The 26510-nt window shown below is 46.9% G+C and overlaps 1 protein-coding gene across 1 annotated transcript; it reads right to left on the reverse strand.

Annotated features, from left to right (window-relative positions):
- Window positions 1-816: 816 nt before the first annotated feature.
- On the reverse strand, window positions 817-24556 carry hhip (hedgehog interacting protein). The gene is made up of 13 exons (XM_003972413.3): window positions 23716-24556; window positions 20954-21146; window positions 17020-17164; window positions 16683-16884; window positions 12096-12247; window positions 10928-11101; window positions 10695-10838; window positions 10485-10603; window positions 9819-9942; window positions 9258-9403; window positions 8151-8232; window positions 3092-3240; window positions 817-2976 (listed from the first exon to the last, which is right to left on the reverse strand). Exons 1-13 carry the CDS (start codon window positions 23983-23985, stop codon window positions 2780-2782), a joined length of 2097 nt encoding a protein of 698 aa, XP_003972462.2. The 5' UTR covers window positions 23986-24556; the 3' UTR covers window positions 817-2779.
- Window positions 24557-26510: the final 1954 nt, after the last annotated feature.

Raw genomic sequence — 26510 nt, forward strand, 5'->3', positions numbered from 1 at the left:
GTTCAACTTCACCCATCTTCTGCCTTTCCTACTTGGCTGCAGGATGGACAGATTATTTGCGTGTCCTTCCCTGTCCCGTCTCCCCTTCTCCTTTACCTGACCATCCATTGTCCCCTCACTTCCCTATATGAACATGGTTCTGCTCAAGGTTTCTTCCTGTTAAAAAGGGTGCTTTTTTTGGTGGCACTGTTGCTTGGACAGAGGACAGAACCTGGATTTCTGCAAAGTGTCAAGAGACAATCTTGATGGGAGCAGCTTCTGTATAAATAACGATGGTTTATGTCAACCAGTGGATCATGTAAAGTTTGGCGATATGCATCAACGCGCCTGTATTTCATGTCAATACTCAGACGTCTTCCTGCATGTGTGACCGCTATCACCCCTTAATCTCACTCATCTCTTTCTCAACCAAAGCCAAAATGGCGCGTAGTAGCGGAAAGTTGTCTCCATACGTCCAATGGACGAAAACACGATTAGAGCATTTCTGGGCTTGTTATGGTCTAGAAAACATGTCTGATGACGTGAGAAAAGGAAGGTGGAGGAGACAAAGGGACGCAGGTGAGAGACATTAAGGTAACAAGATGAGCACTAATGAAAAGTGAAGGTACAGCTGTGGTTGACGACGACACGAGCTGAGAGTGCTCGATACGTACAAAGTTAAATTCAATTTTAAAGAAACAAAATTTGACAGAGGGGGGAAAAAACAATAAACTGTTGTACTTAATCACACATTTTTGCATATGATGAAATTTATTAGGAACTCACTACATCGAAAGCGTGAAATTATCACCGAAAATTAAAAAAAGGAGGCAGAAATTTCAGACATGCTATAAATTTTAATAGACATATTGATATTTCTGTAGCGAAAACAAAGTTATCCCTAGTTATATTTACAATACAGGAATAAAAAAAGTCACATACAGTACAATAGTAAAAACAACATAGAGAACTTAAATAATTATTTTATTTGTGTAACTACTTAAATAATGTAAATGGTTATTCTATTCACACCACGCCATCTCAGCAGCTACAATGCAACTTTCACATTAAGTGCTAAACAAAAATGATAAATTTCAATTTTACAGCATGAATTCCATTTTGACCAGGTAGAGTTGATTTATATCAGCAAACACGAAAGGCGGGAGACGACAAACAATGACACCGCTACAGACACCGAACTTCATTTGACTGGATTTATGATACCTAGAGAACTGAGGAGTGTTGCCTTCAAAGGTTTATGGAAAAGAAATGGAAGAAAATAGTGGCGTGCGCGTCTGTTTGAACTTAAGTCTGACGGAACACATCAATGTGGCTCCAGACAACCCCCGCCCACCTTTAACTGCTTTCTGACCTGACATGGGAGTCAGGTGCTCATTAGAGTGGAACATTCAATCTTATCTCCATTAAGAGCGATCCTTTGGCTAAAAGTCTGCCCTCCGCGGATAGGATCCGCCTCCGGCGGCGGACAGCTTCCACGGCAGCCCGGCGGGATCTTCGATCATCTCGCGGCCGAGACACGTTTCTGACAGTAGTAAAGAAACCACATGTCGGCGGGGGAAAGAATTAGAACCACCTCGGCCAACTCCAAATTACTCTGCACATGCACGGCCATGCTATAACTGCGTTTACGTTCACGAGTCTTCAACAAAACCAAGAAAAAAAAAGCTGCATACATATATATATATATATATATATATATATATATATATATATATGTATATAGTACAAGAACATGAACTGACAAGCTTAGTGTAAAACTGCTTTCTATAAACAGCATTATCTCCCATATATTATTACGCTTACAAAAATAAACCCTCCTCTATGATAACAATAGTAATGCTATAGTTTTCTTTGCAATGCTAAGTAGTACTTCGGTAAGCCCTATTGGAAATATACATCGCTGTGTTATCGTTTTCACTTTTGTAGTTCAGGTTCAGTGTGTGCGGCAGCGAAAGGAGTCACGGCGGCGTCTGCGTGACTCGGCCTGTCGATGCAGTGGATGGCGAATGGATTTTCCTTTACAAACGAAAACAGTGAACGGGATGGAAGGACTCCTCTCAGGTCATGTGGGGCTGGCTTTGACAAAAGGCTTTCGCTCAATCGTTCATGTGTCTGTGTACAGCGATTCTGGACACTGATCCCAGTGTTTGGACCAGTTGATTGTGACGATGTGCCCAAAAAAACTGAAGCAAAAGTGAGATCGATTGATTCATCTCTGAAAAAAAATGGTGAAAGCTCTTTTTCATAGAGCTCTCAACTCCTTGTGACCGACGCAGAGGTTGTGTCAAATCGGAGATATTTACGACGCCGGGTGATGAACTGGCCAAAAGCACGGACTCGGATCTCGCACAAGCACAAACCTCTGTCTGATCTTGAACCCTGAAGAGTCTCAGTTCCTGCTGAAGTGCCTCATGCTCCTTTTTCTGTGTTGAAAGGCTCTGAAAAGATCCACTTTGAAGTCCCTGTTCCTCTAGAGTTGGCCATGTGCAAGTGTTTATTTGAGAGGAACTTGTACAACGTGGCCGTCGTCCAGTCTGTGAACACGGCTTGGGTTCCAGGCCTGTTGCCTGAGGGCAGGTAGCTTATAGGCGGAAGAGGAAGAGTTTGATGATGAGAACCATGGACCGTCTGATGAGCTTCTGAGTCTGCGTGTGTGTGTTTCATGTGTAAGCTGTGTGTGGGATTATTAAGGACACCATGTTAAAGTCTGCTGGTGGTGGTAGGTAGATTTGTGTCGAGTTTAGGGTGACGGTGGGAGGCGACCCCCCACTGCGCACTCCTATACGATATAGCTGGTCAGGTCAAGGAGGTACGATGTCATGTCAATGAAGTGGTCCAGTATGCCGTCTTTCTCCTGGTCGTTGGGCATGTCCCCCTCACTCTTCTCACACTGAGCCCCAGAATAGCCACTCTTGCACAGGCACTTGTTGGGCTCCATGCACACCCCTCCGTTGCGGCAGGCTGGCTCACATTTAGCTGCAGTAAAGAAGGAAAAACAAACCCAAATAAGCTCTGACATACTTGTAAGGCCAGTAGTAAGTATCAGGGTTCCAGTGGGTTAGGGTACAGGTGAACAGGTGAAGGCACCCACCGATTCTGCAGAAGGGTCCCTCCCAGCCTGGGCTGCAGCAGCACTTGCCGGTAGGAGTGCAGTGTCCGTTCTTACAGTGCCTGGAACACGCCGTCATCAGCAGCTCCGGAGGCTCCACTTGACGCTGGCACTCTTTGGGGGCATAAGGCCTGCAGCGGGTGTAAGGAGGAGCGAAATGTTAAACCTGGCTGGCCTCAGTTTAGGGCGGTGGATGGCCTACTTCAGCATCCCGCACGTTCATCATCTGACCCCTAAACGTGGGTCATGTAATCTGTATGAAAACAGCTCTTGTTCATCGTAGGTTCACAGGCCTTGGGTTGCGTTTGTTCTGCCCATGTGCTCCATGGAGAAACTAGCGTCTCCAGGATGTCTGATGGGTGCTATAATGGATGGCTTCCTCCCCCCAGCCCCCTCCTCTTACTTCTGTTTTTAGGCGCACGATATTAAATGACTCTGCTGGAGCCATTCAGTGAGAAATCTTAAACCCACCAAACACACTCCGGTGCCAGATCACATTTTCCACTAAAGTTTCACGCGGGGTCCATTCATAACTTTTAGAAAGCGCTAAATGGAAAACATACCCCCCCCCCAAAAAAAAAACCCCACACTGGCTGAGGTACACAGAAATGTGCTGTGATTGCGGAACTGCTTCGGCTATTTTGACGTAGTCTGATAAATGTGGCCATTTGTATCCAGCTCATTTCATTTGTAGAGAACAACAAGGAAGATCAGCAGACTTCCAATTGTGTGCCGTGTCTATAATCTCAGATGATTGGCAGGAAGTGTCGTCATGCATGGTAACTTATTTAACTGAAGACTGTTTATGCAAATTCCATTTTCCGTCAATTTTGCAGAGACAACCAGACCAAAAACAACAACACAGAGCGCTTGTTACCACAGAGATGATTGGAAAAACACACGCACGATCATCTTCACACCATATGTGCAAATTCTGAACCAATCAATCCATATTATGACAAAACATCCAGACACACACGTCAGCAGATGACGCGTTTGATATCACGCTCACGTCTGGAAATAATACTGGGAGCGAGAAAGTGAGGCGTGTGTTCTTACTGGTTGCCCACACGCAGATCTGTGAATGAGAGGGAGGAATACACTCAGAGTATTTCAGATTTGTGTGTGTGTGTGTGTGTGAATCCACTGATGTATTCTATTTTGTTGATTTTGCTGCACATGGCGTGTTTCTAGCACGACAGCTGAAAACTCAGGACCAGTGAGGTCACCGCATTCGTGATTCAACGCTGGAGAATTCCCACTCAGTTTTGGGACAACTGGAAAAAAATAAATAAACCCAGATCTATTAAACCACACACACACACACATGCACAGAGCTCAACAGTCCTCTGCACTGATTGCGCTCGGTTGGTGCAGCCGTCGTTGTGAAAGAGTTTCCTTGAGAAGCGTGCTGCAACGCTAAGCATCAACCATTTACAGTAAAAGTCCAAAGACGAGGATTAGCTGACGCCACCGAAGGTGCCAAACAGGCCTTTTTAAAGGACACACACACAAGTGTGAAGATGTTTAGCTGACGCAGACACTGATGGACGGACGTGCACGCTGACAATACTCTGACTTAGTGCGCATGTTTGAATCGCTTCAAGGTTGGAGGATGGGGGGGGTGTGATGGGCGGGGAAGGAGGGGGAGGCGGGGGTTGATTTCCCATGCTCCCATCAGCACCCGACTCCAGACTCCATCCGGGCCGGCTTTTGTTGTTGCAGGCTGCATGTAGTTAAAAAACAGCGAGAGAGGGACACAAACAGAGAGAGAGAGAGAAAGAGTAAGAGTCCCTGGAGGATTGGGGTGGGGGGGGTCTGTAGCTAACACTGTTAATAGCAGGCAGGGGTCAGCAGCGCTACTAAACAGTCTGTACGACTGCCAGGGTGGCTGTGAAAACAGCACCTGCTGGTAGCGCCACTTGACAAAGGCAGCTGGGTCAACAGCCACTGTGGGAATTTATCAACTTTGGGAGGGGTGGTCGATGTGTGAGGGCGAGGGAGTCGGAGAAGGGTGACGGTGCTCGCGCCTGAGGCGGTTACCCCAGGACAGCGCGGTCACCTCACACTACGGATCGCAACTGATGTGAAGATAATGGGCGCTGGGCGTAGCTTAGCATAGCTAGCTGCCGGAAAGGTGGCGAGGAGATTGGGTCAGGGAGAGAAGATGGGATGGTGGTAAATCCAGTCACTCTTCTGTCTTTACAATTAAAATCTATCGGCCCGCACATCCTTTAAGTGGTGGGGACACAGACCTGCTCCTGAGCTGTCTGATTTTTATATTTGTGTGTGTGTGTTTAGGTTGTCGACCGGCGGGATCTATTTGATTGACGTGAGGTATATGTGAGAAAAAGGCCGTGAAGTGGTGTACATTGTGCACCCCAACAATGGCTTAATCAAACGGCCCAGTGTGGTCTCTTTTGCTGTTTTGTCATCCGACTCCATTGTTTGGGAGCTTCTTTTGTAGCTTCATTCCTTGTTTTAATTGTGTAAGAAATTTACTGTGCATTGTAGGAGCCGGGGCCATTCAGCGGGACTGGCACGCAGCTTTGTGGAGGGGAGGACCACAGCCGAGATGCAGGAAGATTTAGGAGGGATAGGAAAATAAAGAAAAGGCTTTTTCCTCCTGCAGCGTGCTGGGACCTGGCTCGGCGCGCGCTCACACGGGCTCACAGATGTGCATGTTCGCGTGTACCCACCACCCACACGGTTTCTATCTGCGCACACAAAACAGAGGCACACACACAGATAAATATATCCATGAATGAGCACATGCCATCTCATTTCCCTGCACAAGTGGTGATTTGTGATTTCAATGGCAGTCCATAAAGAAGGTCCCAGGATGCTATTCGAAGTTCAGCACGTCCTTTAAAGCTGTCTGCTCGCTGTAATTTAATCAGCCAAGCCTGCAGCTGCCAAGCGCTGAGCAACTTTTCACACGTTTTGTAATACAGTTAGGCTCCCCTCCATGTGGAAGGGGGAGGGGGGGCTTTAAGAAACAGAGGCAAATTACATTTTAAACCAGAAATCAGCAGGAGGTCCGGCTCTGCGTTTCCACGACTTTCAGAGGAACGGCTGAGGTCGACTTTGCGAACTGTGTGGGTATAAGGACGTCTACATTTCCAATTATGATATAATAAACATGTGACTTTAGCGTGCAGCTTGCATGATTTTATATATATAAACAGAGAGTCGAAACAAAACCCTGCCTTGTGCTGCATCATGATATCATTGTCAGTGTGTTTCTTTTCTGAAATGTAGCCTTTTCTCTAGAACGGCTTGTTCCTGGCATCAATGTAATGCACGCGTTGTTAAAATAATTACATTATCAAACACAGATTCAGCGGAACTGACAGGGAGCCAAGACGCTAACCCCCCCAGCCCCGTAACCTGCCAACGGTATGCGCCTAATGTACAGAATAAACTAGGTAAAAAAGGAGGCTTTGCTAAGACCAAGGGTTAAAACCATTTCTAAAAATAGCATTGCAAAAAATGATGCACAATAAAACAATTTAAATCCCTTTAATGTGCTAATTTGATAATACTGAGGTGGGTCCCCCTCCATGGGAGTTAGCATGTGGCTTCATCGTGTTTCTACAGCCGGCCAGTATCACTTATTGGTGCCCTACGATAGAAAACCATGGTTCTTATGGAACGATAGCAACAAATGTAGTATTGAAAATATTTCAATCCAGCTGCTGCACTGCAAACAAGTCCTGACTCGCTGTCTGTGTGTTTCTTGCACTCGCTCACTCTAACACACTAACAGCACATGCACACACACACACACACACACACACATACACACACTCAGCATGTTTCAAAATGCATGGTGGCCCATTTATTATTGGAGGGGTACTCCAACTGACAAACAAATACCTAGAAATGAAGTCATCTGGCCAGGACATGTTTACACAAACACTGCCGAAGGATTTTATGGCTGACGTTTGCCTGTAAGCCTTTACTGCTCGCCCTTGCAGTCGCTCAATGTTCCCAAACACATAGCTGATCGGAACGCAGAGCTGGATGCTAAGCGGAGCCACGAAAGCCACAATACGGCAAAACAAACCTCTTAATACGAGGGCTTTTGACTCCAGATGTCCTTGCAATAGAAAGAAAAGGTAGAGGACCACCAAACTTGATAACGCGCTGAGGTCAGATACTTAAGCTACTCCATTTACTCCCCCCCCCTTTCTGTAACAAGATCACAATAACGAAGCCAGAGAGCATTAGGAGTCGAGACTCCGACACCACAGGGTCCGCACAGACTAAACAAGTCCAGTCGATGGTGGAAAGATCTGTTCGCAGGGAGAGACGCATCCACTGACAATGCCAGAAAACATAAATATGGAGTGGGCCACTCTGGCTCCTTTGAAGCATCTGCAGTGTAACCGATCGCGGTTGCTTGGGTGGCACTGTCGTCACTCGAGAACCATCAGCCGCCCGTGTTTCTACAGTAAATCCCTGGCACGCTAACTCTCCCCTCTGACACCTGACTCCATCCCTTGTTTTTCTTACTCTATCCTCCAAATCCAAAGAAATACATCTTCTGGTGCAGTAAACTTCACCCCGCTAGTGGCCGGGCCTAACCCCGCCCAGCTGCTCCTGGTTCGAGCCATCAGCGTGTATTAGCTGTGAAGCCTTTACTGTTGGTATCGCTAATGCTTATATGCCTTCCAGTGCAACAACTGCTTCGTTCACCAGTTCACTGATCTCTGCGGTACAGATGGTATGGATTAGGACGCATGCATCCATTTGAATTTTGATGTTCATGTATGTTCCCCGTAGGTTCCGGAGGTTTGATATCGGCTCATTAACCACTGGCTGTGTGGAAGCAGCCTTGACTGGGCCGCTCCGAGCGGAGCTGCCGGCTGTGGGCTGAGGCCATTGCAATGAAACAAATGAGCGCTAGTTTTTAAAATAACGCCTGGGACTTTCGCAGCTTAAAAACGTCCACCGCGTTAAAGTGGGGTTTGATGTTGAACCTGCACGATTCCCTGGTGACCAAAGTCAGCAAAGCAAAGGAGTAAAATGTCCGTACCGTTTGGGGTCTACGAGCTTGTAGAGTTTGCCGCTGTTGGACTGCACCATGCTTTTACTGCTCGCCAGGATGTAGACCTCACCTGCAACAGAGGAACCGTCAGAGTAATTAGGCTATCCTGCATCTCTGCCATCCATGAAATACCTGTGCAGAGTGTGGAGGGGGAGGCAAGGTTAAAAAATGAGGGGAGGCGAGGAGACGAGGATAATGAGTGCACTTAAAGCTTCTGCACTGCTGCACTTGCCAAAGGACGTGAAGAAAGACTCTAATGGGACAATTGGATACTCATGACTGGGAACCAGGCGAATAATTTAATGAGGAACAAGGCCACAAGAAAATTCCATAAGGGAACAAATTGAAAACATGTGCCTGTGGGGCCCATACTTTGCAAAACAGGCCCACCCCCTCCGCGATTCTTGCGCCACTTGCGAGTCGTGATCCGATGCAGAAATCTTTAAATACTTTGTCGAAGGGACGGTCCAAAGGAAAGAGCGACGAGAGCCGCCATTGGCCAGCATTTCTGATGCATGTGCGCGTGATCCGCATCGGTTCTTTAATCAGAAACATCGGAGCTGTCATCCAGCAATTCTGACGGGATCTGGTGGGGGTCCAACTGGTGGAAAACATTGCTCTGTATCATATTAGTATTCTCACCCTGCCTGACATTTATCCTGCACTCCTCCAGGTAAACAATAATACAAGAGCTGCTCTGTAGGTGGTCTCGCAGGAAGTATCACGGTTTCTTATGGAACTGATAATTAATGCAAAGGAAAGTGGCTACAGTTTAATATCCTGTTGAGAAATCAACACAGAGGCGCATTAGGAGAGTTATTAGTTTTCTTGTAATTTCCACTGTAGCTCCTTGTTGGCAGGGCGTCCTGAATTTGTTCTTTGATGCTTTGCCATTCGAACATCATTTCAATAACCAACGGGAAAATTCCACGCTCCCCTGTTAGTGTGTGCAAAATAGCTTTTCTACCTCCGTAGCTTTGACAACTCAAGTCAGGGATGAGAGGCCGCGGGCTGATTTTAGGAAGCATGTTAGCCTTTAGCGGTAGCATAGAGGAAAATTGGTATACGTGAGATTTATAATCTTCATCTACTCACCCAATTCATCCTCTCCAAAACCCAAAATGTGTCCCACTAGCATGGAGCTGCAGGCGCCGGCCGAGCCCAGGCACAGTGATTTCTCCTGCCACTGCTCGCCACTGGCTGACGTGGACAAGGTCGACTTCTGGAGGGTCCTCAGGTTACTGGCACGGACAAGACAGTGGGACAGTTAGCACAGCTACTGCTTTGTCACATCCTCTAAATGCTTTCATGCCTATAAACTCCCAGCAGACGTAGAAAAGCACGACTGTGTACTGTAACGAGGGATTGTGTTTCGCGATGCGTCCTCATAAGTGGTAAGCCACAGAGAAGCGGACAGGAAGCGTGGCCTTCATTTCCACTGAAAAGGCCATGTCATTGTGGTGACAGTAACATTAAACTGGTGACGGAACTCTGCGTTTTTCTTGGCACGGCGTGCACTGCGTGTCCGTGCAAGACAGAGTGTGAGAGCAGCGGGATGACTGAAGACGTACGTGATCGTTCATAAATCAAGGTTACTTCAGGTGTCACTGGGAAACCGGAGGATTTATGTTCTGTACGACCGGCGGACAGACTCACCCGTTCTTATCCCCGAACACATAACTGCCGTAGAGTCTTCTGGATTGGCAGCCCCTGTAGATGAAGCCCCCCACAGGGGGCACTCCTCCACTGGACTGCAGGTCGTAGACAGAAGGCTCGTTTTCTGGGGAAACGCACAACATTAGAAGCTGACTTTGACGAGCATCGGTCAATCACTGTCAATCGCGGTCAGCTGGTCAAATCTGGTGGGTTTGGCACCAAAGGCGGCACTTTATTTGAGGAGGATTTACTGCAAATACCAGAAACAAGTGCACGACTGGGCTGCTGTTATTGATTACTTGCAGAATGTGAGAGGAACCAGGCGCATCTCAGCTGTGTTTTTAAGAATGCGAAACCTTCATCTAGACTCTTATTGTTGTTGACAGGTTTAAATCTCACTGGTGGACACGGACCTACATTCCATTGGCAAATCTCGCCTCCGCAAGAGAGGAATCTTCTTAGATCACATAATTGTCATGTAAAAGGTCATCCAAGAAGTTAGCGCTCCAGAGGCGATGCCATCGAGCAAAACTCCAGCTAATAGCTGCGCTTATTAGTTTTTTTGTGCGCCGCTCCATTAGCGCTGCAAAGTATTCAAAGAGGCACCAAAACTGACAGCGGTCAATAACGGAGGTCATAGAAGATGTCATGGAAACTTTAACTCACCATAATCTCTTCCCTTAGCGATCTCAAGTATTCTTCCTGCTGTTGAGTTTTTGCCACTGGCGTCGGTACAGAGGATCAGAAAGCTTCCATTTTCGGCCCAAACCCGATCCACGGCGCACCTACGGCGTTCGGCAGAGTCAGAACCGACGCGCTTTGCCGCTCGCTGAAGCTTATCTTTTCATTCGGACTGCGGTTCGATGCCTCACTCACCTGCCTGGGTCGTGTAGACCATGCGCAAAGATCTCGGGCGGCTGGTTGGTGCTGTTGAAGTAAGGGTTGTTCCGCGGGATGGAATACGGTGATGTGCAGCAGTCCGTGTCCGTGTCCACCCTCAGGACGGACCCAGTGAAGTCGCTGCGTTCACACAGGCCAGTAAAACACGCTCAGCCCACGGGAGGTGCGTTGACATGACATGCTTTGCGTTCTCAGACCTCCGAACTCACCTGAGTCCGTCCATCTCCTCCATATCGTCCAGGGTGATCATGCCGTCTCCCAGGATGATGTGCAGCAGACCATCGGGGCTGAAGAGGAGCTGGCCACCGAGGTGCTTCCTGTGTAGCTCCGCCACTTCCATTAACACTCGCACGGTTCGGGTGTCCACCTGGTTGGGGTTTTTCCTGTGGAATATATATCAATCTGCCGTCAAAGGACGTCTCCATATTCACACATCAAATCTCATATGCTTTAACGCTTATATAAGATAGGCTGCATAAGAGACTGTGATAACCTTTAATTACACAACTACGATGCTGACATAACAAATTCCAACCATTTTAAACAGACTTTAAACAGCTGGTTGTTGGAAGGCATTTAGCAATACTATGTCTCATTAAGGCAAAGACAGGGTGGAGAGGTGATAGAGACTTCAGAGTGTTGCACAACCCCAGTGCAGAGTGAGGTTTTGGCTTTGCGGTATCAGCAACAAATACTTTCGATTGTGTCATTTTCGATCCTCCTACACGAGATAAAGAGCAAGAAACAGTCTCTTCCTCAACCATCTGCAGTCAATACCTGTCATTTCTCTGCTGGACCCTCAAATTAAAGACTGCGAGGTGCAGACACTGAACACAAGACTCACTGAAATTAGAGCATTAAGTTAAGCGTACATCTGTGATCATGCACACTAAACTCTAACACTTAAACACCTTCGTGAGAAAGGGCTGTAGTCTTAAGCACGAAAGTGTGATTAAGAGTGTTACAAAGGTACGCCCGTCCTACACTTTTGCAAACAATGCACACTAAAGTTTGACCTACATTCTAAATCCCGGCGGGGCAAAAAAAATCCTGTTTGAACTGTTAAAATGTGCGCGATGCTGAGCAGCGTTTGACTGTAAAAACAAGTTGAGTTAGTGTATTTTTAGAAGATCCAAATATCAGATATGGGGGACCAGAAATAGCTGGGGTCAAAGGGGACAGTTTTATTTTTTAAATAAAATGTGCCTGTTTAAAACGTCTACATAAAGCATTAACAGCTAGAGACGTCCAACTAGCATTAGCGTATCCGAAAGGCCTCATGCATGTTATTACTATTGTATAAAGGAAGTAAGTCGGTATGTGTTTTAGCTGTGCTGAAGACTCTGAGCAGCATCTTTGGCACACATCTGCCATTACCTCGAAACGGTGTATTCAACCACTCGCAGAATGTGGTCGTGTGGACCGATGGCCCAGCGCTCTTGGTTGGTGGTGTAGGAGACGTAGAGCTTGCCATTCTTCCTGTAATTGGGGTGGAATGCCAGGCTTAGCAGGCCCCTTTCATCTCCGCCCTGCAGTCAGAGGAGAAACACAAAAGATCCAGGAGTTAATTATGTCCCTCCTTGGCTTCTGCTCTGCTGTGTGGGGTTGGAATCGCCCCCTGCGGTCATCTTCATCATCAGCGAGACCTCTGCGCCCAAGCCCCCGCCAACGCATACGCCATACCAGTTCCTTTAATTCTTCAAGCCTTAATTCCCCTTTTATTATTTATCCATCACATTCCCCTTCACACCCCTGCTATGATCCTATTCTTCCTCTTTCTACCTTCGTCTTGTTTCCCTTCACACCTTCACCGTCCTGCTTGAATATGCCATTACCCACCATTATAAAGTATTTGACTCTAACCGTGCGAGCACACCCCCACTCCTCGGTTTGACCAAGTCTTATCTGCAGCCTGGTTGTGCGCGCTTCTCCGTGGGGTCGGGGGGCCCCTGTGACGCCCCAGCCCTCCCGGTGGCCTCCATTGTGCAGTGATTTGTGTGTGTAATCTATGGGGGATATCTGTGAATGCTAGCCTGAGTGGCTGAAAGAATTTATTAGCTCACTCACAGTTCATAGAGAGCACAAAAGTGCAGAGTGCTTCAGCCGCTGCTCTTTGCCTCCTGTCCTCCGTGCAAAATTCGAGGCTCGGGGAGGGGGCTGGGGTGGGCGGGGGTTAGTGCGGGCAGAGAGCTGCCAACTCCCACTGTCTTGGCAACATGTTTAGAAAACATCCAAATTGCTTGTGTAATATGTAAACCTTTGTCTCACCCCGGAGGCAGCTACATCAGTTGTCACTACCTTGGTGGTCCTCCCATCATAGTTAGCTGTAATAATCAGCTGCAGCATTTGGTTCCCCGGGCAGAGAAACCCAGGTTGGCCCCCTTTTTTTTTATGTTGGACTCTCCTTTACCATTTCCTCTTGACAAAGAATGAGCAGAATGCGAGGTCAAAGGTGTACAGCGGGCCGTGAGTGATTGGATGCGCCATAAAATTTGTAAAGAGTGATCATCTCAGGCCAATAAACAAATCAAAAACAAGAAAACAGCTCTCACCCTTTTAAAGACACAAGTAAAAAAAAGAATATATTTCAAAATGAGATCCTTGAGAGGTATGAACACCCAAATTGGTGCAAACTGTGACGCATTACAAGCAATAATGCACTACTCACAACCTTCACACGCACAGTTTAGTCATTTAATCGGACTGTGTGGAAGCTGCATCCCTGATAAACAACAGAGATCCTCATGCGGGGGTCTGAACAGAGTGTGAAACGATGTGAAAGTTGACAGTTGAATCACTGCATGAGGTGGAGCTCCGCGGCGAGGAAACGTGCACAAATGTGGGCTCAGTCAAAAGCCAGTTGTGTGGGAGTGGATGCAGCGCGCCGTGGCGCTGGATCACAGTTGCAGCATAAACCAACGCACTTAACAAAAGCCTGCATCTCAGGAAGTGAAACCCAACCTTTCTGGTTCATTGAACCTCACCTTCGAATGCTAGATCCATATGTTGGATTTGAGGATGCAGTGGCCCACATCCCGAAAATAAATTCACCGCAGGGAGTGGGTCAAAGACCGCAATTCCAGAGAGGCCTAGATCCGGAGCCAAGCGGGGACCACCAAGATACACAGTGGTTAAAGGGGCTGAAATATTACCTCCCTCACAAATGAATAACTCCTTCAGCAGCAGGCGAACGGCAGAGTTGGCGGAGGGGCGAGGAACCGGCGCAGCATTAGAAAGCGTTTCAAAAGTCGACCCAAAGAGATCTGCCGATGCAGCCAACGTTGCCGAGCACTGATCAGCATAAAACTGCTGCATCTGCACTTTTAACAGTGAGGTGTAAGCCTCCCTAAAGGCATGTGTCATTACAACACCATTTTTCTTCAGGATTTCTTTGAAAGAATCCTATTTTTGAGCCTACCATCTGCAAGCGCCCACACACAACCCTTTCCCCTGTAACATCTTAGCGCTTATTTATGACTGCGACCAGGAATCTCACTCTTGCCTCTGCGTTCCGTTCCCCTCCAAATGGGGCTTTGGCACTGTCAGAGTGAAAAATTCAAGTTCAAAGGATGCTTCAGGTATGAGTACCCTTCCAAATGGAACATCAAATATATTCATACAGTACCCAGTGACTCTCACATAGCAAAATACTGTATCATCTTTTGTCTGTGCTGCAGCTGTCTTTGCCCCCTCCCCACTGCTATTTTATCGTCACAACGTTCATCTCCCAGCCATTGTTTGAGGATAATTTGACATCAGTGTGAGCTTCACCGCAGATATGCTCCATGTCAGTGCAGATTTTGAGGATGAGGCCACTTATGTGAGCCTGTCTGAGGGCAGCTACGAGCCTCTGGTGGCCCCCGAGACTGCGGAGCAGCTGTCTGCGGACAGAAAAAAACAACAACATGCCAACTTATTTGTTTAACCAAAGAAAGATCTGATTGCCGGACCTCTCTCCAGCACAATGGGATCCGTTAGGTTGCTACTTACAGATGTCTCCATTTATAAAACCCTGCTTAAAATCTGTTTGCTGAAATAATTCGGTTTTCCCAACTCGCGACTGGTTGAAGATGACAAGATTGAGGCAGTGATTACTGGAGTTATTACAGCCGAAAAGAAATCCAGTGTGAATCAGTCTGCAAGGATGATAAAAAGCTTTAATCATTCTACACTAGTTACGTGCGCTAATCCCAAACCACATCCTGCAACGAGACCGCATCAAATCATGAGGTTCGTTCGCTGTCGTGTTAGAGGTGTGTGAATGTGAGCCAACTGTGGAGAGAGAGCACCGATGATGAAATGGGTGCAGCGTGCACGTGCGTGTTTGTGTGGAAGGTGGGTGGTGGTGGTGGTGGAGTATGGAGATTGAATTTCAGGAGGAGAACACCCACAGTGCTGCTTGGAGCCCACACCACCACAGCACAGCATTGTTTCTGTGCAGTTCAGCTTAATTGGTACCGGGGGGATCCATGGATGGAGTAGCTTTGGTGGTGCTGCTGGTGCTGGTGCTGGTGGTGGGGGGGACATGACCAGAAGGAAGCACAGAACATTACAATCAAAGCATGTGCGTGGGGCTGATGATAAACCCGTTATCTCTGCCGTCTCTTGGGGGCCTGGGTTCCTCTCTCTGTATAAAGGCACCTCCATCCTGTTGATGTTTGCCAGTAAACACCTTAGCCCCCCTCCTCGGTTCTGTTCGCCCCCTGTGGATGGGAGCCCGTTCTGGCAGCCAACATCACAGAATAGGACTCCTGGGGCCAGCGAGGGATCGAGCCACATCTAATTGTCATAATGATCACTTTATCCGCAACCAGTTTGGACTGAGCAGAGATAAGGGAGCAGCAGAGCCCTGCGGTATCCCGTAGGGGGCAGTTGCACATTCAATTGCCGTGCTCTGTTTGACTTCTTATAAGCAGAGGGCCTTGTCAGCGGAGGAGCGGGAGGCATGCGTGATAGATAAACTTCCTGTCTGGGAGTGTGCCACCCAAACATTTCAGCTTCCCCATCTCATGCTAGCTAAACAATTTATAAACAATTCTCGAATTCTCAATCCGAGATCCAGGGTGGATTACGGCGACGCAAAGCTAAATAGCATGACAAACAGACATCACTGTGGTCAACTGAGATAGAGGCTGAGTGCTCAAGGCATTTTGTTGTGACAGCTGGATATAGAAACAGGAATGCTTACCCAGAACCTTCTCGCTAACCATTTTGCCACTGCCGCTGCATACACCAATATCTTAAAAAAGGCTGAGGGTTTATTCCCGAGTACCTCTGCTTTTTTCCCCCCACTGCTCCGTCTGTTTATTTTCCCAAGCCATGGTGCAAAGCCAAACAGAAGTAGAACACATTTACTTGGCCTTTGACACCGCAAGATCCCATAATGTCCCCACTTGGCGGGTACACTTTTGTGACGGTGGGTGGTCAAGTCGACACATATGTGCTAATTCCTGCTAAAAACACAAACTGATCACTCAGTGTGTAACCATCTCCTCATTAATCAGCGATAAAGATGTCAAATAAATGCATTTTTGTTGAGGTGACTGAAGATCACACTGTAAACCCAGGAGGGGCTCGTTTAGATGACATTCCAGCTGTTGTATAAGGTATCCAGGCAGTAAAATATGAGGTAGTTCACATTGGTGGAACCCTTACGGTGAACAATGTGGGAGAGATTAAGAAGCTATTAACCCATCTTGTGAGAATTAGCAGAAACGTAGCAGCGGGCTTAATGTATGCTGCCTTGTATGTACAGTTAATGTGCGGATAATTGCATAATGATTAGACACAATCACATTTGATGAAGGGCTGCTTGTTCACTGTAATTATATAATAATGGAAAGCAGACACCATTTCCCATATTTGTCTTGGCTGAAGAGTTTCCGTAGGTGTTTACATAGGTGCGGACGGTTGCTCGTGTTTTTCTCTTTTCTACTCTATAGCAACAATAAGGCTCATCCCTACCTTTAGGCCATTCTGAACCAGCTTGTGGATATCCAGGAAAGGCTCCTTGATGAGCTCGAGGTTATGATTGAGTATCCTCACAATCCCCTCTCTCTCCAGGACAAAGAGCCGCTGGGACCCGTCCCCGCAGTGCACCACAGCTACTGGCTGCCTCAGACCACTCAACACCTCCTGGGCACAGTAGCAGTTGTGTTTTTGTTTCCTGGGTAACAAGGGAGATACAAAAGGTCAGAGGCTAATGGTGGCGATGAATAATCCAAGACAGAGAACAGAGAATGATACTGTTTGCAACAGCCTCCAGCACGGTTTTATATGTGATGTGTTTATTTAAACAAACCTGCTGATGTCCTCCAGTTTTTCATCTTCCAGATAGTTGGAATCTTGTCTCTGCGGTTGCTTTCGCTGGAAATCGGGGAAACACAGACTGGCATCTCTCCTCCCGTAATACTGGCAGAACTCGTCCACATCTGCCTGGAAGAGCTCTATCAAACAAAACAAATATGGTTCATATAGTTTCAATAGCTAAGGTGAAGCGCTGCAGACAGAAAACTGGTAAAAGTCTCTTTTTGGCCCTCGTGATATGGGACACTGTATTTATGCAAGTGCAAAAAGACGGGACAAAAACTCTAAGAGGAAATGGGGGAAGTTTACAAAAAAAAAGGCTTGTGTATTGGGATGGTTGATGAGCCAAAGCGAATCCTGGATAGAGCGGCCTTAAATGAACGAGTAAAGGGAAATTGGGCCAAACAAATGGATCACAAATTAGACATGGTTCTCCAGCGTACAATACTTCCTCCAGTCCACACAGAAACATATTTCATTCCCAATTCTGCACCGTCATTAGGTTAATTACAGTATTATTTGTATAATATCAGCAGTTATAGCATTGCTATAGGATTCCAATGGAGAACAGACCCATTTTTTATCAGGACTGTCTAAAAAGACCCACAAGTCCTTTCACGTCTACATTGTGTTTATTGCATTATCCTCTTCAAAAGAATTGACTATATTTCCAAACAAGACTTTTGCCACTTTTTGTAATCTGCCTAAACAGCCAAACTGTTCCGTGTAACAATGCAATTCATCCTCAAATATTTTACAATCATCTTTAGCTGTTTTTGTGAAGTGACATTTTTGATGTACCTCAGGGACCTGTTGTTGGTCCTCCTTTCTTTAACAAAAAACCTCACACAGTCATGGAATTTATTTCTAATAAATGGCTAATTCTAACTGTTTGAAAGTGATGATTAATGGTGCCCAAATGAAATTAAAGCCTGCATGTCTGCTGTGAAAAACATGACGCTTACTGGCACTGCCTGAAAGTTGTGCAACATTCTCTTTGATCCATATAAGCCCATTATGTTTTTGCATTCACTATTTTGCAATTAGAATTTTCTCACAACAAACATCTGAATGAAATGTGTTGATGTGTTGAGGAAACATTTTGCTGTTGCTCATAGTTAAAGAGATTTGTGGGAAAAGAGGCAAGATTGATTATGATAGTTTAATTGCATTAAATCTGGGCTGACAATACTTGAATTAAACCTAAATTGATTTTGTCTGTTTTAATATTATACTTATTTGGCCTACTGGTTGACCTAAAATGCTTCATGGTTTAGCAAAGAAAAGCCATTCTGGGGCCTCCTGGCATAAAATGAAGTGTATCGTTTTCCTAAGAGGCCCGAAAAACAACTTTACCATTATTGTTTCCCCTGTCAATCCCTCTGAGGACAGATGAGAGCAAATACGACAGCGATAAAAAAAAACACAAACACAACTCTCCCGGCCTCTCCTTTCATCTGCCTCTCTTTCCACACACCAACCGCAAGTGCTGACCGCACTGAATACTGGAGGTGATAGGATATCCCCTCAAACATCTAAACACAACATGGAGATCAAACAGGCAGAAACACACACCACTGTGTCCATACCACCCACTTACTTGTTCCTGCAGTTATCTTAACCATGCTGGTCGGGGACCCTGGGTGAAAGGTGGGGGTTGGGGGGGGGGGGGGGGGATTGGGGCATGCGAGGAGGAAGGGGAGAACGAGAGGCCGGTAGGCAGTTAAGAGCTGAGCTAGTAAACGCCTTTATGGAGAAATGGGGGTTTAAGTATAGGGCCTAATCAAGGGCTGGGAGCAGATTTCATAAGAAGTGGATGACAGTTATGGATGTTGTAAAGGCTACTGTTTCACTTTAAAACTTTTGCCTAGTAAAATCGGAATAAACCAAAGTTTGGGATCATAATCTGTCTGCATTCGCGCCTTCCATGACACCGTTCATGTAAAGTTTGGTATCTGTTGGTGATAATGATGTAAAAACGTCAATATAGTTGTGAGCCTTCGTGCAAGGACTGTGTTTACATTTTATACAAGAAATTATATATTTAGAGTTTTGTTTATTTAGTTGCTGCATCCCAATGTGTGCTTGTGTACTCACAGGGACAACAGCAACAAAAACAGAAAAGGATGAGTATGATAGAGAAAGATAGAAGAATGTGTGTGTGTGTGTGTGTGTGTCTGGGAGAGAGAAAGAGGAAGAGAAAGACGGCAGTGGGACAGAATCCTGTCCGTACTCCCGTCGCTCCAGAGCTAAAGTTATACTTCCATCTGGTTATCTTCCAAGGCAACCTGGGTGGCCCACCCAAAGTACTTGACATCTTGATGCACTTCAGCAGTTTTACATACACACACCCTTTGTAGAAAAATAAATGTGTCATTCGTCACCACATATGCTGATCTGTGGAGGCCCAGAGGAGGGGGAGCAGGGGGGGGGGGGGCAGTGGTGTATAGAGGGAGGGAGTGTATGTGTGTTTTTGGGGGGGCTCCTCTGGATTCTTCTCTGGACTTTTTTTTTCTTCTCTGGAGCCCGGTCGTGTATCTCTGCATAGCCTGGATGCTCTGTGGAGCCCCTCTCTCCAGCCCCAACTGGAGGCAACTAGCAGGCCGCGAGACGCAGATGAGGACAGGCTCAGATGGAATGTACGTGTCTGAGCGGCGGCGTAACATGTGGGTGGGTTGCAGACACGTGTGTGCGCAACTGTTCTGTTTTTGAATCTCGGCAGATCTAATCTGCGGACCAGGTCCTGGCTGAAGGAGGAAAGACAGTCCGGAGCGTTTGATCTTGTTTGGAATGCAATCTGATGCTACTGGTACCTGTGATCTGCATCCCTTCAAAGAGATGTTCTTCACAAGATCAAACGCTTTAAGGGAAGGGGGGTCAGGAGGACAAGAAAAACTGCTTAGTGGCCGTTCCCTGAACGCTGCCATGTCGTAGAGACGAGGGGGGCCAGCCAATCTGGATGTTAACTATATTTAGATTCATGTGATCTGAAAACATACAGAGAACGACGTAGAAGCAACAGTTTATGTCTGAGAACGCCCTGGTGCCTGGCAGGCAAGTCTAGACCACAAGCTAGGGTGCTCATGCGTCCCAAATACAGAACCGGCCCCAGGAGTTGAGTCTGAAACACGCCATGAAATAGTTGTTTTTGATCCAGCTCAGCTTTCTGGTACACTGGTCAGGCTGGACTGGCTTTTGTTAGCGCATGTGAGATATTTGTTTTCACACCCTCTTTTCCATATCAAATATTTTCCATTTGCGTGTGATAAATGACTCGAATTCGGGTATTTATTATTATACTCAAGGTCTTTCGAAAATGTTTCTTCCAAATTTGTTCTGATTAAAATAAACTAGCGGGATCCAGCTTAGCGCAGCGATCATAACATTTTGCACCTGGTGCCGTAAACACAGCAACAAGACCGAATGATAAAAAACACACGAGTATCCATCAGCTGTTTGTCGGGAAGAATCTGCTGCGTCACCATCAGCCCAGGCCTATGTCTCCATCCTGTCTTGGCTGCGTGGGGAGTCATTTCACCGTTGCGCCGCAGCGCAAGCACTAAAGCAAATGTAGCGGCCGTGAACAAATACGCGAGACGAGCTCGGCAACAAATGGAGGCGAGGTCAGATGAGGTAAGAGCTGAGTAAATAAATTTTCACAGACCAGACTACTGACGCACCACTTCTTGCATAAGTCCGAAGATCTGCCAGTTGCACATGTGCAGGCTGAGCCTCAATGAAAAATGAAACCTGCTGTTGATTTCAATTCATCACCGTCAGATGTGTCACGTTAATTCCATCGGACCGAAATGAGTAAGCACGCCCCGACTTTCGTTTACCCCTCGCTTGCTTGCGTGTTTGCATAGAGATTACTAGGTTACCCAAACGGGGATGACAAATCAAGATGCATTTGCGGTCTGCGGAATTACCTGGTATGTGCCCCCTGCAGGTGTAGTAGAATTCGCGGCAGAATTCCTGGCACAGTCGAGGCAGATCCGGTTCCCTGTGTGGCATTTTATCCGTGTCCGGTGAGTGGAATAACACCTGGCCATTGGGGGAGCAGCGCGCACACTTGATCTCCTCCAGGAGACGTCCACATTCGGTGTTGTTGGTGGAGAAAATCTGTGTGGAATGGGAAGCGATGGTTTAAGAGAGTGGACCATTCGAACACTTCACCTACTTCCTCACCTTATCTAAGGTCTCTTGCTCCCAATCTAGATCAACTGTTAAATGGCCATGCTAATAAACTAGCGGCAAAGGGAAGTGTAGAGTGCTTTTGAAGATGAGTTTGCGAAATACCGTATAATACTTTCACCACAACAGGATTGACACCAAATGTTCCTTCTGAGGTATCGAAAGATTTTAACATGACTTTTATTTTGTTAATTAGCATGACATGTATGCACAAAGTGGGTTTAGTTGTGTTTAAATCATTTCAATACAGCCAACCAACCAGCGATTTCTAACCCTCACCGCAACCTTTCGAAAGCCTTAAAGTAGTGTCAAAGTCGCTGCTGAGACACCATCCTCTGGAATTTTGAAAGGCGGATGATTGTTTTCTCCCGGGTGCCCTTTTCCACAACGCCTTCCTTGCCAATTTGGTTTAACACCCTGGCTGGAATACCAGGTCTGCTTGGGCAAATAAATCATCTCATTCAATCTTACCCAAATTCGTAAACAGTTAAAAGTCAAATTACAGAAAGCACGTCGAGCCTGGACGGCTGACTTGGAATCATTACACAAACACACAAAGAGTTAATCCAAAAGAAATTAGCTGGAGTATTTACACAACAATTTAGCTGTAATAAAACACAACGTAATCTGTTTTAGGTCGGGAGTCGTGCTGCTCGGGCGGCCAGGCGGGCTGGTAGTGCTTTGCTCTGTGTGAGGTCCGTGTGTAAACACTAATTTAGAGATAGACAGGCACATCGTTGCCGCTCTGATATCAACAAATTAGCAGTCTGTCCAAGTCAATTAGACCCACAGACCCAAAACCGACATATGGATGCATTACACCTCAGAGCACAAGCAAACTGCAACTTGGCAACTCCTTGATGGGCTGCGAGGGAACACATACCAACACAAGATCACATCTTTCATCACTCCAGGGTGAATAACTGATGAACTATGGAAGACTGAACTGAGCAGCTCTGAGCTGGCTATAACCACGTCTCCGTGTCCTGTTGTCCACATGCCTCCCCCCTGTTCTAAATTGCTGGTTGATTTTGTGTAGCATGAGTTGGCACAAGGTCTACGGAGTGTAGCATTTGTGTGCTCTCAGCCGTGCCCTTTGTCCATATGTTGCTGGGATGGGCTCCAGCGTTGCCATCACCCAAACCAGAACAAGCAGCGCTTTGTGTGTGTTGCCTTTGCTGAACCTCTAAAAGGGAGGAGGAGAATCACATTTCTGATATTTAGATTATATTTCCTAAAGATGGCACCTCACCCTGCTTAATAAGTGAAAAGTTTCTTCTTCCTGGGTCAAATTCTAATCACTATAATGCGCTGTCCTGCGGCTAGAATGTGACTCTGCAAACCTCATATGGTCAGAGAGACGGAGGGAGCACCGGTGGAGGCAACCCTGGGCTTAAACAAAACACTTGTCCCGGGGGAATAGGTCTAAGTCGGTTGGCAGGAGGATATAGTGAAGGACACACACCCTCTCAAAGGCATTAACACTTGGACAGAGCGGATGACTGGCCGAGAGTGATGTTCTCCAGCTTCTCCCATTAGTGAAACCAACAAACACAATGGTGTTGTTGTTATTCTTTGACCATAATCAGAAAGGGCTCCGTGTGTGGGCAGTGTAGTGGGGAGGAGGAGAAGTCGAGTTCGTCCTATTCACTCTCCCTCCTTCTTATTTGCATGACTTGAGCAAATTAAATGATGCAATATGGCTTTTTTGTCGCTACACAAAGTGAGATACCACCCAGCCACTGAATGATTGGAGGGCGGTTTACATGAGAATGGCCCGACCGGGATCCAGCAGGATCCGCGGAAAGTTTGGCACATTCAATCGCTTTATTTTCTGCTGCTATTCTCCACCAGACGTTTAAACCCAATCTCCCAAGACAAAAACAATTATTGTAACGTTCCCTTGAAAAAGAACGCGCTAAAGTCACCGCACGTTCTGAACCTTCTCAAATATTTTAGAAGAAACAGGTCGAGCTCCTTTGGATCTAATGTTTCACAAGTTATCATGTGGGTGAGCCGTTTGTAACAGTTGTTGAAAGTGGCATAAATCAGCGATTGCCATGGTAACGCCGAAGCGCAACGGAGAGCCGAATTATACAGGCGTTCGCGCAATTTACCCGCGGAATAAAATGTGTTCAGACTCAATAAACATAGAAAAACTTAAGTATCAGGATTACTTGAGCAGTACGTTTCCTTTGCTGTCAGAACACCCTGGAGTAAATTTACAAATCCACTTAAAACGCGAAGAATACCGCAAACTAGGGGTCTCCGTGGATTCAAAAAGCTGCGGGACCACGCACACTTTCCCCCTTTCTAGTTCTCTCTGGAATAGTCCTTTTCATTAGAGTCGTCTCCAGCTCAGGGCAATTTCCCCCGACTGTCCCAAAATTCAGCCCGCATAATGACAATGCGCACCGGCCATAAATGCATCTCCCGGGGCGTTTAAGAAGTCAAATAAAATCCCTTAAACAATCGGAATGGATGGACATTAACCTACCCGGGCATCCCTGCGGTGCAGGATCTGATAGGCGGTTTTCCTGGTGGGACAGCAGGACACACGGGGATACAACCTGTGGCAAACCTCCCCGCTGCTGCTGCCGTCAAGCAGCACTTTTCGCTCTCTTTTCTTCAGCCGCTGGGGCACGCTTCCGTCGTAACATCTCCTCCGCCTGGGGCTCATTTCTCCCCTCTCGCCGAATTTTGAGTCCCCGCATTCCCACACGTTGAACGCGATGGCCAGGACGAGCACAAATTGGAAATGCTTCATAGTTTGTTTGTTGTTTTTTTTTAAAAAACGCAGAGTAAATAACAATAATTAAAAAAAGGAAAACAACATTAATAATCAGCCAAACACCAGAGATATGGCACCCTTTCCAAAAGAGTGTTTGGACATATAATTGATGTCTAGAGTTGGGTTTGGGGGGGGCAAAATCTCCCTGTAAACAGCAGAAGCCAATAGTAAGGCTATAAATTATTAATATGCTGTTTGACAGAGCAGGTGTCCCACATTTGATGTCCTGCTGTAAAATGTGCTTTAAAATAAATGACTGTTGCTTCTGCTCACAAATCCCGGAATGCAAAAATAAAGTAACCACAAAACTGTCATAATGTATCCAGACGAACACGCAAAAAAGCGAGAAAAGCTGCGGCAAAGTCAGCTAAAAAAACAGCTGTTACGTTCCTTTAGGTGTAATTCCTTTTATCCTTTCACGCACAGCAGTGCGGATTGTGCACGCACCGGGTCAAAGCAGCAAAAAAAGGAAAAAAAAAAGAAAAAAAAAGAAAAGTACATGCATGTCACTAAAGTCCTCGGACCGCTCACATGTTTTCTCGTGCTCTTTCCTCCTTCTTTTTAACCAACGCGCGAGAAGAGGAGCGAGCGCGGTGACGTAGGCACCTGACGAGTGCGCGCGCGAGCACGCACGACCGCGGCCACGTCGAGGTGAAGCGTCACCTGGTAGAGGCGGCCGTGGGGTGGGGGGAGGCGGACGGGACCGGAGGGCTCACAGGAGCGGGAAAGTCAAGACTCTTGACTTCTCGGGTCATGTTTTGGATTCGATTTATGATTTAAAACAAATACGGTCACGCTTTTACACTTTCAAATGGTTGCCAATCAGCCAAATTGAGCTTAAATGCACTAAGTACCCTCGTGTAGATTTTCATTTCATCCACACTTTCGCGTGTATAAATGCGTTTTGTTCCGATTATTTCTGCACTTCCAGCGTGAATGATGGCGCACCGCAACAGATGCTAACATTATGAATATGACTAATGTTATGATGCATCACACGCCGCGTCACGGCTGTTTGACTTTGTTAATAAATACGGTCTAAAAGGTTTATTCTGGTTGCCGCGGAGTGAAAAATGTCATGTGTCAGGCAGTGGAAAAAACGACTGCAATGGGAATCAATCACCCGGACCTGATGCCCAGGAATTCGCTGCCCTGCGGCGGCGCATATAGCATCCTAATTTGGCTCCTGGTAATGCTCAGACTAAATGTGGGACAAATCCACTTTCATTCCTCTCTCTACAAAAGACGGCATGATAGCGATCCCAGTGGGAATAGCGGCTGCAATTACAGCACAGATGACAGCCCTTTGGTGGTGGTGGGGGGGTTACAAAGGGAATGTGAAATCAGTTACATTAGCGGCACCTGTTCTTACTTGGGGGTCTCCCGCACTCCCCGGCTTATCTGGTATCTGGAGGAATCCAGGAGGGGTTGGTTTGATTGTGGGCAATTATGGAAATGACTGTGTGCTATGAAGCCGCGGTGGCCCATGCCAGATCCAGACCCCTACCGCCCCCTGCATTCTTTACGTTACCCAACATTTCGGGCCCAAGTATAGCCGAGGACCTACCGAGGATGGCAGCGGAGAGGGGAGAGGAAGCTGCCACCGCCGGCACCAGTGCTGCTTTGGGGAGACGTGCGTTGCTGAATGGCGTGAAAACATGTGGGATGCAGCTGTGGAGCAGAGAAGAGCACATCTGCCCAGAGAGATAGGCCATAACAGGAGATTCAGTAGTGAAGCAGAGGATCTTTATACAGTCAGTGGTCCCGTCGTATACACACACCAGACGTCATAACAGAGAAATAAACACGCAGACATTTAAAATATCTTTATTTATTGTTGCGTTCCACGACAGCTGGGAAGACGCGGCGCAGTCGGGCTAATTAGGATGATGCGTAACGCTCACTGCTGATGTAAATGGAGTGTCAACGTGACAATTCTACTGAAAGATAAGCACCTGTTTTCTCTTTATCTTTCTGCGGGCGAGTTCGGGAATTCTCATCCCCTTCGCCTTCTCCTCGGCCTCTCGGAGGCTGATATCCCAGAGGATGCCGCTCGGGTTTGCATGTGACCACATAAGGAGCAACACTGAGAAGGAGCTCTCCTCCGTTTCCCAGGCCGAGGAGATGAACGTTTCCCCCCGCCGACTGTTCTCTTTCGCCGTTTGCTCCGCAATCAGGAGAGTAAACACCGGCCCTGACGACAGAGCTCCGTCTGAGCCCTCTCAGTTTTTCCATTCCGGCCTGGTGAAAACACTGTCTCACACCTCATAGTTCATGGGCCCACCTAAAGCTGCCTCCGACTGCTGCTAAAGGCGGCTAACATCCTAATTAGCGCAGCTGCTATAAAACATGTATTTACTTCTTTGACCTCAGCTGTTTGGGGACGTCAAAAGCTTGTTAACACACACACACACACGTACGTCAAACGTGCTTTTTGATCGGGTGTGTATGATTTGGCAGCATCTTGTGGTGAAAAGACGAAGTGCAAGCGTCAGCTGCGG

Source organism: Takifugu rubripes, chromosome 17 (genome assembly GCF_901000725.2).
Source record: "Takifugu rubripes chromosome 17, fTakRub1.2, whole genome shotgun sequence".
NCBI classification, from domain to species: domain Eukaryota; kingdom Metazoa; phylum Chordata; class Actinopteri; order Tetraodontiformes; family Tetraodontidae; genus Takifugu; species Takifugu rubripes.

Bases quoted from the DNA above. Each gene is read 5' to 3' on its own strand.
- hhip (XM_003972413.3), bottom strand. From the start codon at position 23,985: ATGAAGCATTTCCAATTTGTGCTCGTCCTGGCCATCGCGTTCAACGTG. The intron at 21,147-23,715 runs GTAGGTTAATGT...CATTCCACACAG, and splicing joins TGCACCGCAGGGATGCCCGG to ATTTTCTCCACCAACAACAC. The intron at 16,885-17,019 runs GTTTGTTTAAAT...CTTGTTACCCAG, and splicing joins AAACTGGAGGACATCAGCAG to GAAACAAAAACACAACTGCT.